The sequence below is a fragment of the Diadema antillarum genome, unplaced genomic scaffold (assembly GCF_040938485.1).
Source record: "Diadema antillarum isolate AM-2024a unplaced genomic scaffold, OU_Dant_1.0 seq00000312_RagTag, whole genome shotgun sequence".
Classification (NCBI taxonomy): domain Eukaryota; kingdom Metazoa; phylum Echinodermata; class Echinoidea; order Diadematoida; family Diadematidae; genus Diadema; species Diadema antillarum.
In genome coordinates, this window is record NW_027271332.1 from 270,419 (window position 1) to 287,420 (window position 17,002).

At 37.4% G+C, this 17,002-nt stretch overlaps 1 protein-coding gene across 1 annotated transcript in view; it reads left to right on the top strand.

Moving 5' to 3' along the window:
- The window catches only part of LOC139730441 (sodium- and chloride-dependent GABA transporter 2-like), a 38,228-nt gene extending 21,611 nt beyond the window's left edge, over positions 1-16,617 (top strand). The window contains exons 6-14 of the mRNA XM_071641281.1: positions 172-306; positions 5,099-5,202; positions 6,452-6,576; positions 8,918-9,030; positions 9,840-9,977; positions 12,631-12,733; positions 13,899-13,999; positions 14,531-14,698; positions 16,531-16,617. Coding sequence (XP_071497382.1) covers positions 172-306; positions 5,099-5,202; positions 6,452-6,576; positions 8,918-9,030; positions 9,840-9,977; positions 12,631-12,733; positions 13,899-13,999; positions 14,531-14,698; positions 16,531-16,617 — 1,074 coding nt within the window. The remainder of the gene's footprint in view (positions 1-171; positions 307-5,098; positions 5,203-6,451; positions 6,577-8,917; positions 9,031-9,839; positions 9,978-12,630; positions 12,734-13,898; positions 14,000-14,530; positions 14,699-16,530) is intronic.
- Positions 16,618-17,002: the final 385 nt, after the last annotated feature.

The following is a 17,002-nucleotide window of genomic DNA, read 5'->3' on the forward strand; positions in this document are numbered from 1 at the left end:
AACTGGACCATGATTAGGGATTCCCCCCCCCCCTTTCTCTTAGTCTCAGGCTAACAAAAAAGCAAGGATTTCAGACACTCTTCTCTTTTCAGGGTGTTTTACATGTACTTATTCCCTCGACGCGTCTCTAATCATTATTATCTCTGCATTTTGATTTCCATCACATCAAAGGTGGTCTATTTCACTGCCACCTTCCCCTACATCGTTCTCATTGCCTTGTTAATTCGCGGGGTCACTCTGCCGGGAGCAGCGAACGGTTTATTGTACTACGTGAAACCCGACCTACGTCGCTTGACAGACGGAAAGGTAAAGCGAAAGGATTTTACTTTTCCCAACGAAAATATGTTTATCTTTTTTTATGTTCGATATCGACACTGCATGTAAACATGACAGTTGCTTTTTGGATTTTTTTTTTTAAATCGAAAGCATTTTATATAACGTCAAGATTTTGTTTGTTTGTGTGTTTGGCCTGACGTCATGATATCAACATTTTCTTACATGGATTCTTTGACGGATCTTGAGATGCCCTAATATTCTAGAGTAATTCACAAAATTTACAAGCTATGTTTCTCTTGTGAGTTCTTCTTTTCCATATAGAGTTACAAAATTAAATTGTATTGCTTACTTCTTAATCTATCTAAAAACGAAGTGATATTATTATAATTATATCCATGTTTTGTTGAAACTTAAGATATGTACTCACGTAAGCGTTATGTTTATCATTTTGTATTACTTTATGTGGAAATAAAATCACTTGAATTAAATGAATTAAATTGAAGATTTGTCGATGTCAAAGGAGTAATCAGTCGATTTTTTAGTCATTCGAGTCTTACTACTTGAAAAGTATTCTAGTGCCACGAGAACGGTAGATGTACTTCTTTTTATTTCATCGCCTTTGTTTAAACAATAACATGCAGATATAGTTTCTTTCCAGCTCTCTAGGATGTGACTTTCCTCTATGACAGTTATTAAGTCTCTTTTCGAGAACGAAAACCTTTAACACAAAATTGAGCTGATATTCCATCATTACCAATGCGCCATCTTGTCTAGTGTTTCGAACTTCTAAAACTACGGTCATCCATTGCGAAACTGATGTCGAGCACTTATAACAAATTGGAGGGGGACAGTTGGAGAGGGGGGGGGGGGGCTTGTAGCACCCACACCCAAACATTTACATAAGTGATTTCTTTTACCAAAAAAAGAACTCACAAAAAAGGAATACGATTATCATTGGGGTTTATATAGGAAATTTGGTTTAAAATTTCTTTTTGTAGTTCAGTCACTTGCAATTAATCACCTGAAGTGCTCCTTCAGTTACTCAGTCTTAAAATCACGTTCATAATATGTCTTGACGTCTATGTCAACAAAAGCGAGGTTATGTAACAGGGTCATGCATTTATATATGCTTCAACTCGTCTGATAAGAGATGATCTTTGTTCACCCATTGCAAGGTCGAGAAAGAATAACGAACGTGATCCCACTAAAAACAGGATTTGTGTATCCAACAAATAGCTACTCGCAATCCTGTCCATGGCAGTTTGCTCCATGCAGGGTACCAGATAATCATCCAATGGGGAAAACAATCCGTATTTTTATGAATGTAAAACGGTTGTTGTAATTCTTTCTTTTATCTATAATATGCGTGCATGTTACTTGTATTGCTGTCTGTTTTTGTTGTCTGTTCTGCGGAAGTGTTATATTAACCTCAATCAATCCATCCATCAATCAATCAATCAGTCAATCAGTCCACCAATCAATTAATTAACCTATCAGTCAACCAACCAACCAACCAACCAATCAATCAACCAATCAATCAACCAATCAACCAATCTATCACTCACTCAATCAATCAATCAACCAATCAATCAATCAATCAATCAATTAAATCAATCAACGACCAGTTAACCAACAATCAACAATCACTAATTCACTCACTCTCTCAATCAATCAATCGATCGATCAATATTGGTCACTCAACCGATTAATCAGCCAGTCAATTAGTTATTAGTTTTCAAAGATACTCGAAAGACTTGTGTATAAACGCACCCTTAATTTTTTTCTTCAGGCAAAAATATTTACTGAATCTCAATTTGGATTTCGGAAAAAACATAGTACAACTCACGCATTACTCAAGTTTATTGATAAGATAGCTCATGCTATAGATGATGTTTCTCACACTGTCGGTGTTTTCCTTGACTTCTCCAAGGCGTTTGATACAATAGACCATGACATTTTACTTTATAAGTTAAATCATTACGGAATTCGGGGAAGGGCGCTAGAATGGTTCACTGATTATTTAACGAATAGAAAACAATTTGTAAGTATTCACGGTCGCGATTCCCAACCAAAACTGATTTCTTGTGGTGTTCCACAGGGTTCCTTGTTAGGCCCACTTCTCTTTATTTTATATATTAATGATATCCAGAACTCCTCTAAGATTCTCTCCTTCGTTTGTTTTGCAGATGATACAAATTTGTTCTTCTCTCATCAAAATCCTGATGCGCTTATAAACATAATAAATAACGAACTTGTTTCTGTCCAATCTAGGATTTTTATTATCCTTAAACATTGATAAAACTCAGTATATGTTATTCAGTAATTCGCTATCTGTGTTACCTCTCTCTGTCAAGATAAACAACATTGATCTGTCACAGGTCAACAGTACAAAATTTTTGGGTCTTCATATCGATAGTGATTTATCTTGGAGAACCCATGTTAATTATGTAAGCAGAATTATTGCTAGAAATAACGGGGTTCTTAACAAACTTAGCTATTATTTTCCAAGTAATATTCTACAGAGCATATATTCAACTTTGATATCTCCCTATCTCAACTATGGGATTCTGGCGTGGGGAAATGCTTCTAAAAACCTTATCGATTCGTTATTTCTTGAACAAAAACGCGCTGTTAGAATTGTTAACCACACTGGATATTTATCCCACACGAACGAACTTTTTGTTAGTAATAAAATTTTGAAAATTCCCGAGTTATTTTATTACAACGTCGGCCTGTTTATGTTTCAATTTTCAACTGGCCAATTACCAGACGTATTTTCCCAAATGTTTACAAGAAATTATACAGTTCATGATTATCCAACTCGTCAACGTTACGCATATCACCTTCCACGTACCCGAAAAATTTTCGCGAAAAAAAACCATTATGTTCGCTGGGCCCAAATATTGGAACGAACTCCCTATGGAACTTGTAAGTTGTACCACTGTAACCTCATTCAAACGAAAACTGAAGCAATATCTTCTTAGCAGCTACATTGTACGGCATGCATAGTGTATAGTTCTTGTTGCTCTTTACATGTTACCCCTTGTCTATCCCACCTTAGTCCGGCGGGATCCTAACCATGAACACTGTATTTGAACAGTCTGCCTGTTACGCTGTTCATACACCTATTGTTCCACTTGGTTATCGAAATTCTCGCGCGTGACAGCTGTCGGTTACTATGGTCACACGGAATGCTTGGTTTTAGGACCCAAGCTGGAATGTTACTCCTGAGCTTTCGGTATTGTTTACATTCACGACAAATCTCATTATTCCACCTTCTACTTATGTATTTATGACATACAGTTACGCCATTTTCTATACTCTGCAACACACCCCTTGAATCTCTGCAGTTTTTGTTTACTGCTGCAACATGTGACCTTTCTGTTTTCTGTTTTCTGTATTTTTATTTAGTGACATATATTTAATTTGATTTTTTGTTTTGTTTGTTTAAATCGGTTTCCTCAGATATAGTTGGTCTTAAAAAACATCCGTACTTTAAACTTCCCCTAATCTGATTACTCACGGGACCTGCGGCTGTACAACTAATGCTTTTACGCAGGCCCCATCATATTTTTTCGCATTCGATGACTACAGTTTAATTCGCATGCATACAGACCTCGTGTTTATACCAAATCAAACTTTTGTACATTCTGATGAAGTCTCATCTAAATTATGTTTTGTATAATTTTCGTATTTATATACTTTATTGTGATATATGTGAGAAATATGAAAATAAATTGAAATGAAATGAAATGAAATGACAAAATTGAACGAAAGGGCTTTTTACACTTGTAAATTTTTGCTTAGCCCCGGACCAACGGTGGGGCTAAGGGGGGGCCTTAGCCCCACCGTTGGTACGGGACTATCCTTAGCCCGCTTTCTGTTTACACTCGTTTTTGCCAAAGTGGGCTAGCCCCACCGATAGTACGGTACTATCTGGCCCTGCAAAATAGCAGGGGTTAGCACCGCAATTGCGGTGCCAAGCAAGTGAGTGTAAACAGAACGAAAAAATAATCCTGGGCTAAGCGACGGAGACGAAGTCCGACCCTCACTGACCAATCAGAAATGAGGTAATCACGTGTTGCCGGTGCGTGCGTGTACGTGTACAGTACACAGCGTAATTATGAATATTCATGTGGTTTGGAAAGTCCGGGGCTAAGAAATACGAGTGTAAAAAGGTCAGTTTTCTCCTTAGCCCCGGACAAGAGATAGTACGGGACTAATTGGCGAGTGTAAAAAGCTGAAAAAATTGGTACGGGACTAACGATAGTCCTGGGTCAGAGAAAGTCCGGGGTTAAGAAACACAAGTGTAAAAAGCCCTAAAGTGTCAGCATGATTGCATGCATGAATCATTTTTCTGCATCAATATACGTTATGCAGTGAACAATCAGGTAAATGTAAAAAGAGAATGACAAAGCATTGTCAAATGGAATGTACACTTAGCAGAGGGAATCCTTCCAACGTAGTTTAAAAAGGTGATAGTAATTGGGAACGCAGGGGACCGTCTTTGTAAGTAGAGCATTGTTAGGGAGATGGCCTAGTAAACTTGCAACATAGAGCAAACTATATTGGAATAGATCATAAATGTCGCCGCTCCCTATACGTAAACAGCAGTGCATTTGTGGATGAAACCTTTGGGACCATTATTCAAAGCAAGGCATGCATTCATCACCAGTCACCGGCTTCTGATTCTAAATCATGATATTCATGTTCTTTACACGACCTTCGGTATGTATTGTGTCAATTGTCTTCTGTAATCTTTTTTTTTTCTTTCTTTTCGCTCCCAATTCCCCCCCCCCCCCCCCCTGCTCTGGCCCAATAGGTGTGGATGGATGGCGGCACACAGATATTCTACTCATATGCCATTGGCCTTGGAGCTTGCATTTCACTCGGAAGCTACAACAAATATCACCACAACGTTTACAGGTACTTTCTTGTATATCATTCTATTCACTTTGATCACATTTCGCCACTGCACAAGATAAAGACGTTTTCTCTTGGGTGGATATACATTTTTGCACGACACTGTAGAAGATTCACATTCGGTGACACCACGAAACACGTGTTTTGATAATAATTTTATGCATGGTATAAACACAGGGATATCGTGATTCTTCGCATACAAATTTGTATAATACTCGTATATGTTTTACAATATAAGGGTTACTGAAACATATCAGTATGAGGAGCCATAATACAAAAATATCTGATCTGCATTTTACACAATCTTATTATTTTCTCTTTAAGCTAAAGAATGAGACCGATTAAATCTCGTGCGCTTTGTGTGAGAAACTCGCAAACAGTTTACGCAACATTGTTACAGGCAGGGCAACAGAAATTAGCCGTGTGTATGACTTCGACATACTGTCCTAATCAATCACGGGACATGTATTTATGTTGTGCTCATGGGCTATTTTCCTAACCTTCCAGTCAGAAGTCGCATGATAATGCATGAATTGCGTAGTAATGATAAAATGGAATTCAAGACTCTTAAACTTAAACTAGTTTTTCTGAATTCATATCTATAGCTATTCTTCAATCCTCCTCGATATTCTCTGTTCATACTTCACATTACTGACATTATCGATTATGTAACATGTGCCTCGTTCGTGATTTCTGTATTATCTCCTGAACTTCCTTTGTACACATTTGGTATCTCTGCTATTGTACACTGCATCTGACTTGTACCTCGCTCGGGTGATCACGCAACACTCAAGAAGTCTGTGCCGCGGACATTGTTTTCATTGTTTTCTTTTTTCTTTTTCTTTTTACTTTTTGGCGTTTATATTTCTCCAATTCAGAAATTGTCATTCCTTTAATTACATACCCAAGTAAGAAATAATCTCACATCCGCATCTGGGAATCTACACCCTACAAGCAATGCTTCTATGTAGATTCCTCATATTTCATATGTTTTATTGTCTTATAAGCTGTACGTGACAATTCATCCAGGCTTTTGTATCGTGATGTCTATGTTTTATGTATTTGTTGAAATGTGGAATATGGAACAATAAAAAACAAAAAAACTCTCCTTATATACTTGAAATTAGGAATATCATAATCAACAGTTAACAGGAATAATCAGGCAAAACAGCAGCAATGTCAAATGCTGAGAGAAGGTAGACATCAATAAGATGGCGCACTTTCATTTTTTGTCTCTGTCGACTTTCAACAGGGATAGCATGATCCTGGCTGCAACCAACTCCTTCACCAGCCTGTTGGGTGGAGTCGCCATTTTCTCTGTATTGGGCTACATGTCGCACGAGCAAGGGGTTCCCATAGATCAAGTGGCGTCTAAAGGTGAGCGCGTATATGGAGTGCAAGGCGAAATACGATCCTTTACCAGCATGTTGGTTTTTATGCTACTGTAGTAACGATTGTCACGATTCTTTAACAGTATTATCATCATCGTATTAATGGAACCTAAAATGTACACTCTTGATAAAGTGGAATTAAATATATGTATATATATATATATATATATATATATATATGTATAACTCGTTGTGACATCTGCTTCCTGTTTGCTTTTAGTGGATCACTCCTTTCCATCGCCATATTTGTTTGTATTCTTTCTTTTTTTTTACAATTGCACAGTGTGCTTAGTTCTTTTTTTTCTCTCTCTACATTATCATTTGTACATATATTTAGTGTTATACTTAATGATTTGTCCTTTCAAATTGTTTAACATTGTACTGATAGCATTGGTTGCTGTGCATTGATTCATTTAATTATTGGTGGTGAATTTCTTTCCTTGTTCCAGTGTCCGCTCTTTAAAATTTCTAGCAAACAAGCACTATTTGATATTTTAGGAAACACTCAAACGTCCTGAAAATCGATTTTCTATTTGATAACACTACTAAAAGACTGGTGAACATTGGCGGAAATTTTGTACAGAAATTGATGAATATTTTGATGAACAAAAAAACATACGAATACATAGGCTTTTGGCTAGCTTATACGCTATAGTGACGGGACCTTGCGGAATCGATTAAAAAAATATATATATACATATAAACATCCCAGGTGTGTTGAATAAAGAACACTTAATGGACATGGTGCGGTTTACTTCTATCTGATGACCAGAAAACGGAGATATGGAATTAATGGCCCGATGAAAACTTGAATGTGATTTGCATAGTGCGTCGACCCCCCCCCCCCCTTTTTATGCCTCCGCCACGAAGTGTCGCCGGAGGCATTATTCAATTCAATTCATTTATTTTCATACTTCTCATTTATGAACATTACAACAGAAATAATAATACAAGTTCTTTTACCTTGTAAACAATGTTCAGAAAGCAAACAATATGCATGGTGATAACACAGTAATTGTGATGATAACTGTTCAAAATCGAAATGGGGTTGAACAAAGAGAAGTATGATGGGACCTACATGAAAGCTAGCTTGTTTGGCTGTAAGCCCCGAGTAATCAGTGTTTGTGAAAAAGAAACGGAGAACGGATAGAAGATAAGACCAGGTGATTTAGTGGTACCATTATGTTTTCTGGTTGTTCGTCCTTCCGTCCGTCCGTAATGAATTTTGTGGACAGCGCAAATAAAAGGCTGTTTAAGGTATCCTAATGAGACTTGGTATGTATATTTATGTATTCATGAGTCAGAGTGGACGAAGTTGTGCCTATAAACTTTTGGGAGCACATGCTAAAGGTCAAAAGGTCAAGGTCAAATGCTCAAAATGTCACTGTTTCCCCCATATCTAAGCAATGCCTGGAGGGTTTTTTTCTCGAAACTTGGTATATACGTGTAATACCATATAGATATTCTCCAGAGAGAGTTTCGAGTCATGAGGTCGAAGGTCAAAGGTCAGAGGTCAAGTGAAAATGTTAAGATTTAACTTTTGTCTCCATATCTTGGAAATGGTTCAAGGTGTCTTCATGTATCTTAGTACATATGCATGTACTGACTAGCAGTGATTATCTAGGGAATGTGGGGGTTATGGGTCAAAGGTCATGGTCAAAGGTCAAGGTCAACTCCTCATAATTTCACTTTTCCCTCACAATTATGCAATGCTTGCCGTATTTTGCTTGAAACTTGATATAGATACAGGTGTAACCCAATAAAGATTCTCTGGGAAGTTTCTTGCCCAAAGGTCAAAGTTCAAGTGAAAGTGCTAAATTTAAATTCTTCCTCCATATCTTGAAAGTGACTCAGTGTATCATCATTAAACTTAGTACATATCTATGCATGTTCTACCTGACAGTGCTTCTCTTGGGACTTTTAGACATATAGGGTCAAAGGTCCAGGATCAAAGGCCCAGTTAAAATGCAAACATTTTACTATTTGATAGTAAAATTACACTTTTTCTCACATACCTTGAAAGTTACTCAATGCATAGACTTACAAAAAAAAAGGATCAAAAGTCAGGTAAAAGTCCTCAAATCCCTAAATGCCTGCACCCCTAGGCGGTATAACCATCCATCTAATTAAACCTAGTTCGAGGAAAGTGACCATTCAACACATTTGTGACAAACTTGACATTTTAATATTTTACCAATTATGTGAAACTCATCACACATTGTCAAGACACTACAGACTTATTACGAGAACCATACATTCTGGCGGAGGCATACCAGTCGCCATAGCGACATTTCTAGTTTTTTGTTTTTTTTTGTTTTTTCTTCCAGGACCAGGCCTTGCCTTCATCGCATATCCTCGTGCTATAGCCTTGATGCCCCTGGCTCCCTTCTGGGCAGTGGTCTTCTTTATCATGATCCTCATGGTGGGACTAGATAGTCAAGTAAGTCAAGATCCCTTCAACTACTTGAGATGTCACAAACTATTAGAACTGTGTTTTATAGCAAAGGAGAACGTTACTTTGTTACCGAAACACCCTCACTCTCCCCTTATAGGGGATGGCTGGTAACTGATCAGTGGGAATTAGTGGGAATGCTGGGGGATTCATTTAAGAGTATATTATATATCTATTGTTGTGTGAAAATTATTTGCTTCAGAATGGTCTCATATTCAAGTAATGTGCAGTTAATCGTTAACGATTGCCCCGTCATTGTACAGGCATGCTAACCTGGAAACATGAGTCTTCACCATCAGATTGCAGCGTTATTGAGGGCCACTGGCAATCATTCAACTTCCTCCCCCCCCCCCCCCCCCCCCCAGTATCATGAAACACAACTATCTTGTGTGAACTTTTTGAAATTGTCACACCATCATAAAAGAAAAACTCAATGAAGACCGAAACTTGAGCAGCGTGGTCAAAGACATCGGGCTAACTGATAGAGACTTTTCAAGCTGTTCACCATCAATTGGTGTAACACAAAAGTGTCTGATAGGAACAAAGGCATTGGATAGTTCGTTGTTCGTAGGTATCCATACATTTAATTCACAAGTGAAAACGTCTTGTTGGTGTTTAATTACATAGTATATGAGTGTAAAGCTCAACTATGTATAGTCCAGTCCGTATACAGGCATAACACACATGCACACAGCCAAAGAATCTTTCTACTATTGTAGATGAACGGAATGTGTTTTGTCAGTGCTTAAATTGTGAATGTTTTTTTTCTTTGTTTCTTTGTTTTTCGTTTTCGTCAGTTCGTCACCACAGAGGGTTTCGTGACAGCGATCAGCGATTTGTTTCCTCACTGGATACGACGGCCTTATCGCAGAGAGCTATTCGTTATCGCCGTGTGCATGACGTCATACCTCTTAGCCTTGAGCATGGTGACAAGGGTACAAAGTCAATGCAATCTTCAGCCTTTCTACCGGTTCTTTTTTTCATTTTTCATATCATACTTCTATTAAGATCGCTTGCCATGATTTAGAAGTTCTGTTACACCCCAGAATCATTATATTTTCCACTTACGAAAATGCTCATACTACGAAGAAAAAAAAAATGGCAAAAAAAAAAAGAAGAAGAAGAAAAAAAGAACGTTCTACATGAATACGCAGACGAGAATGTTGTCCATTAGGACGTTTTGCGAGTAAAGTCGTACTGGGGTAACCCGGTCCTATGTGGGTTTCAGTAATCACAGCAACAAGCCAAAGCCAAACATTTCGCCCAACATCCTTCCAAAACATGTAGCATTTTAAGCACTATGCCAAAAAGGAATACCATGGACTCGTGCTCGGGTTACAGCTCATTAATAACATTCATATTAACCTCAGTGGTCAAAACTTCTAATAAGTCTGAGATAGCACCAGAGAGCATCTTAGAATCCAAGAGCTTCTCGGGCCCTCCAGTAAAAACCCCATGGACCCCGAAGATGATTCACACTTTCGGTTTGCACTTTGGTATGCAACACATTTACACACATGGCAGGATCGACATTATTTTTTTTCAGGCAAAAAACAACAACAACAACAAACAAACAACACCAAAATTTCTTTAAAAAAAAAACAAACAAACAAAAAAACATGGACACTCCTGTTGCACTACTAGCAATTCCAGCAGTATGCATGGTAAAGCTATAACTAAGCTACCACGAAAATGCTCACAACAAGCTGGTTGCAACCTGTTCGCTTTCTATGGATCTGCTGCAATTTTCCCCGCTACTGAGTTGGGTCTCTTCGTACATAAAATATATATGCGAGCGTCGTTTTTGAATAAGTGTATTCGAACTAAGACTAGGGCATAGTGATATGTAGTAGCTTAATGTTATCATAAGTTCTTTTAATCATATGTAATAAAGAGGCACATTAGGGCTTTGTAATCGTCACACATTAAGCCACCTCGATTAAAACGGTAGAACGATGCGTTCTTTACAGGCGAATCACAGATTAGGACAAAGGAAGAAAGATAACTTTGACAATAAAGATCCTGTTTACATCCAGCTTTAAACTGAACTCTGCTGGGTTTCAGGAGATTTACATCTTTTAGGTCTAGCGACCAGTGTGTTTAATTGAAATTGATTTCCACCATTTATTGCGTATTATTCAATATTAAATGCCCGCTAGAAAAAACAGTATTTCAAATTTGAAATCAAATGCAAGTTTGTGAATTACCATTCAAAAAATTGAGTAGCGATTGACGAATTCAGTTCAGTTCAGTTCAAATTTATTTCACATTTCCACTTTCTCAATGATGAGATTACAAAATGATTGACAGTAAAAAAGAAAAACATGTCTTTTGATTGAAAAACAACCCCACCAAAAACATATTGAACACAAATGTACATGGTCATATCACATAAAGATGTCACAAGTAAATATCAGAAATATGATGGGGTCTATATAAAAGCTATAACGCTTGTAAAACTGTAGGTTCCCGAATTCATAGGCATGGAATTATACGGAGAACGGATATGTTTATCTTGACCAACTAAAATCATACCAGTACAAAAATCAACATAAGGAATGAACTAATGAACCACATGAATGTTGCTCAAAAAAGACTGTACGGACCTCGCCGTGTTTGAAAATTTTTTGTTCGAACATGAATTTCATAAATTGTTACATCGGGCAAGCTTATGCATTATGCCGCTTTGAAAACGAGTGAAGTGCCTAATCAACTGAGAAAAAAGAAATTTGTACCAATGTGTATACATGAGCTAATTACGAACTGACTTATTGTTGTAGCTTATAATATGGACACTGGGAAGGTCCAAAGGCTATAAAGGGACGGGGCCCAAAATGTAAATATAGATGTTGGCATTATCCTAGAAATTATGAGAAATGACCATTCCGTGGGTGTTATAACCATACTGTTACAGGGATTAAAGTTATAAGGAGGAAAGATTAGATAGATATAAAAGACATGAAATACGACTGAAATTAACTGATTAAATGAAACGTTTAATTGAAAATGAAACTATACAATCTGATTATGTAACAGTGGAAAAAAGGTGGATTAAACGTGTAAAATGCTATATGAATTACATAGAATAATGAAACTTGTTACATGCTGATTGAATTCGAACGTTATAAGTGTGAAGTTGTGTGCTTATGAATGAAATTGAAATTGGTAATTGGGATGAAATAAAACGCCTATCAAGCTGACGTGAAATTGAATGCCAACTTTGCATCATTAAATCAGATAAATTTCTCTATAAATTAGATGAAATCTAAAATAAAAGGAACGATATTAAACGAAATACAAAAAATGCTCAAAGAATTGAAATGAAGCGTTCGAATGCATCATTGACGGAAATCGCTTGAATTTGAAAGTCTGCTCAATAACTGGGTTGCAAATCTGGTGAAATGGGGTGGGAAAACTTATATAATAGAAATGATAATCATTCTATCATGATAATTGTCACCATAACCGGTATCGCTATGGTAAGGTCACTGCTATGCTTCTAGGACTTATGGACCGTAGAACCAATCTCATCCCCACTCTCATCATGTCTGTGATTGATTTTCTTTTCTTTTTTTTTCCCCTTGACAGGGTGGGATGTACGTCTTTCAGATATTTGATACCTATGCCGTTAGTGGCATGGCGCTTCTTTGGTTGGCTCTGTTCGAAGCCGTCGCAATAGGATGGACCTATGGTAAGATGCCATTGCTACTTCCCTTCTCTCCCTCTCTCCCTCTCTCTCTCTGTATGTGTGTGTGTGTGTGTGTGTGTGTGTGTGTGTGTGTGTGCGTGTGTGTGTGTGTGTGTGTGTGTGTGTATGTGTCGTATAAACCAGCTGAAAGTGAAAATTGTGGGCTATCTGCACCTTATCCGCGTTATTGTTGTTTGGGTACTGTTCTAATATGGTTAATAGACGTGGGAACAGATTTATGATGGAAACATGTGCACAGGAAGTAAAATCTTGAGTACAAAGCAACTCTATGCTCCATTTGTCGTCAAAGTAATTTCATTAAGATTGGACAAAGATTCAGTTAGTAATATAATTCTAGGCAGTCATATTCGTCGCAGCCACACAAGCAAATCAGCTCAGGTGATTATGTCATTGCCTCTGAACTTGGTATTGGTTTGTATTAAGGGTAAAATTATGAATATTATAGCTAATGTAAAACATGCTTGCGGTAAAAACTTATTTAAACAAGCCCTGTCCCATAAGTAAAGTCATAATTGCTTATAGTTATTTAAAAAAAAATATGAGCTAAGAGCACTGTTTCGTGTGTGTGTGTGTGTTAGTGTGTGCACGATAGGAAACAAAAATTTGCGTGCTCGTCAGTGGGAAACCTGTAAGGTGATGACATTAATATTTCTTGTTTTTCGAGATAGTAGTTGCGATCTGTGTCATTGTGTCTTGAAAACACGTGAAACTTTATACATGTACACCTATCTTAAATCTTGTCCGATACTATGGAAACTTTTAGCTTCTTCTTTTTTTGTCGATATAAATTATACTCTGCGCACCATTAAAACCATCTCGTACACGGTGTTGAGTTTGGCATATCGAAAGGAGAAAAATCAGTTCTATTATTGCTGTCGAATATTCTGTTTAGTGAAGAATAAGCTACTACTTTGGAAATGTTCTTACGTAATGTTGACACTTTCTCTTAAAGGTCTGAGAATGTGCTGCTCTTTAGGCAAATAGTCCAATTCTAATTCTATGCAGATTTCAAGATGGGGCCTAGTTTTATTTTCCCAGTCTTTATCGCAGGGGGAAAAGAATAAAACATTTACTGGTTGCTTTATCAAATTGAAATTGAAAAAAAAAATAGTAATTATACATGCTATCTCTTTCTGATAACATTCAGGTGCAGACAGGTTTTACCGCAACATCACAGAAATGGTCCAATTTCGCCCTATACCATGGTTCAAGTACTGCTGGATGTTCACGTTGCCTGGACTCTCATTGGTAGGCAATATTGTCGGCACTTTGTGTGTGGGGGTGGATAGGTGTGCGTTCAAGGAGGATGAACTCTGTTTAAGAAACGACAGCATGCATGGCAAAAATAAGATTCAAAGAAGAGTAACTGTAACGGTAACAGTAATGGTAACAACATAATCGAATAACCACGAAATGAATTGATATAAATAACCATTTTCATCATCAGTGTCGTGCCAACTGATATATTTTACAACAAATAATGTAAATTCTCATAAGAGTAAGAAAAATGTGTTTTTTTAACTAAAGATATGTTTGTTTTTGTTATCTAAATTAGATTTAAAACGCGGAGTGTGGCATTTTCCCCCATAATTATTATTTTAATCAAAACAGGGTCTTGTTGTCAAAATATGTTTTTGCTGTGCCTACGTTTGTGTTCTTTTCATTTCATCTACAGAGTTTGGAAGCCCAGTTATCATCATCTTAAGCTCCATTATCGTCTTAATTGTTACCTTTATGGTAGCTAGTCTTATTATAACGATTATTTTTCCTCCTCATCAGGCCATTTGGATCTTCAGCATTACGACATGGAGCCCTATGACATATGACGACTACGAGTACCCGCCGTACGCCGAAGCTTTCGGCTTCTGCCTCGCCCTCTCCTCGATGCTTGGGATACCGATCGTTATGCTGTACAAAATACTCCGTGCTGATGGGACAATAAAAGAGGTACATGTTCTCTGTTAATGTAACTTGTAATGTGACTTTGTCTTTAAAACAGTAACAAAAAAAAAAAAAAAAAACACACACACACAACAAAATAGAACAAATCAAAGAAGGAGAAATATGAAGTTTGGTAGCACAAACCGAATGGAGGGCTCGGTATACATCAGTCCAAACATTCGTTCTGAAGCCCACTAAATAGACATGACTGACGCTACAACAGGACAATAGAAGAGATGAGTAGTACAACAGAAATAACGACTTGCAGGAGTGTGTCGAGAATAAGTTGTGCATCGTGAAAAGGACAAGGATGTTTTTAATAATGATAATTGCAATTGACTGACAGATTGTCGTACATCGACGTAAATACGCGCTGCATTGATCAGTGTTTCAGTAGTAGTCCTGATAAAAGATCCCTGGACATACTTACTCGAGCAGGATTCGAACATACGATCTCGTGATCACCTGACAGACGACTTATCCACGAGACCACCGAGCTTCCGCCCGACAGTCCTACCTCGACGTAAATAAAGTGCTTATTTACGGCGATGTACTAGTAGGACAGCTTGTCAAGCTGTTTCAATAGAGACAACTTAAAGGGATTGTTTAGTCTTGGTTGAGACCTAATTTCAGCTTTCTAACATTTTTTGGTGAGATAATGAGAAACCTCTCATGAAATATGAAAGAGCATGTAATTCCATGAGGAATTCAACATTCATTCGATGAAAATTGGTTTTGAAATGGTTGAGATATCCAAAAACAGAGCGATTCTAATAAAGTGTGGGACCCACACTTTATTACAATCGCTTTGTTTTATTTTGTTTTTGGATGTTTCAGTCATTGCAAACCCGATTTTCATCAAATAAACTTTAGATTCCTCTTAAAATGGTATGCTCTGTACTATTTCATAAGTGTTTTCTTGGTATCTTGCAAAAACTTAAAAGCCCAATTCTCATCTCCACCAATACTGTACCATCCCTTTAACGTTAGAATTCCATCAGTTTGAATCAGCAGCTACCAGCTGCATGCTATAGAACCTGCCCGAGTATGTATGTCTCTGTTGGATTCTTCTGAGTATTAAAGACATTGATCAATTCACAGGATAGCGAAGGTGAAGGTGACAACATGTCTATTTGACCCAATGGGCGCTGAGGCGTAGATATTGATCGTTCGATACTAAAGTAAGCTGATTTCCTGTTTATTACAATTTCCCTTGTTTTTCCGCCAAATGCTTTAAAAAAGACAAAAGAGAAACCATACATATACTAATCATAGGTTCTAAGCACATTCATAACGACTGTGAAGATTTTTTTTTCTTTTTATATGCGGCTTATCTACCTTGTTTTCATACCTAGCCAGAAGTGTAAAAATAAGTAACATGTCTGCTTGCAACGATGAGGGATATACAAATGTAGGTATAACATTACTATTATTGACCTAATAGGTCCTATGATTTATACACTGATCGTTCGATACTATGATAAGGATGCTGATTTCCTGATTATTCAGCACAAAATCCGGACCAAAGGCTTCTTTTCTTAAAGTCTGCTGATGGTAAAAGGGGTTAGGTACGAATATGTACAGCTATTACTGTACCAAACGGTACGATAATCCTCACTGTTACATTCTGTGGGACTGACCTATCTGTAATAGGTTGACCTTTTCTTAGCCTTGTTTTTTTTTTCTTCTATTTTTTATGCTGAAATATTTCAATCTCAATCACTGAACAACTGGATACAAATTCATTTAACATGATATTTACTGATTACGAATATTTGTTGATTTGTTTGTCTTATTATTTGTTTGTTTGTTTGTTTGTTTTTCCCTTTGCTTTTCAGAGGCTGACGTTTTTGATAAAGCCCGCGGTATCACCGATCCGTGACGAGCCAAGCAAAGAAGATCTGGAGATGATGACGAAAGAGTAGACGGCTGGAAAATCCCGAATATAGTGAAGATAGCGCCATGTGTCCCTCCTGGGCGATGGAAGAATAGAATATGACCAAGTCGGCGGGAGAGGGGAGGGGATGAGAGAGAGAGAGAGAGAGAGAGAGAGAGAGAGGTGGTGATAACTTGGCAAACGTGTAAAATTGTCATGAATATGGTAAACAAAGGACATAAAAAAAGGTTGATGCGGGATAGCATGGGGATTGTGATATTAAAGTGTACTATGATAAGCAAGGATGCCTAAATCTATAAAGATTGAACTTGGTAGTAATTGGTGTTTTTTCCCCTTTTGATTGCTTCTGTTGAAGTGATATATATGTGTATCATCATTCATGTTCTTCCTTATGAGAGGACACAATATACTTG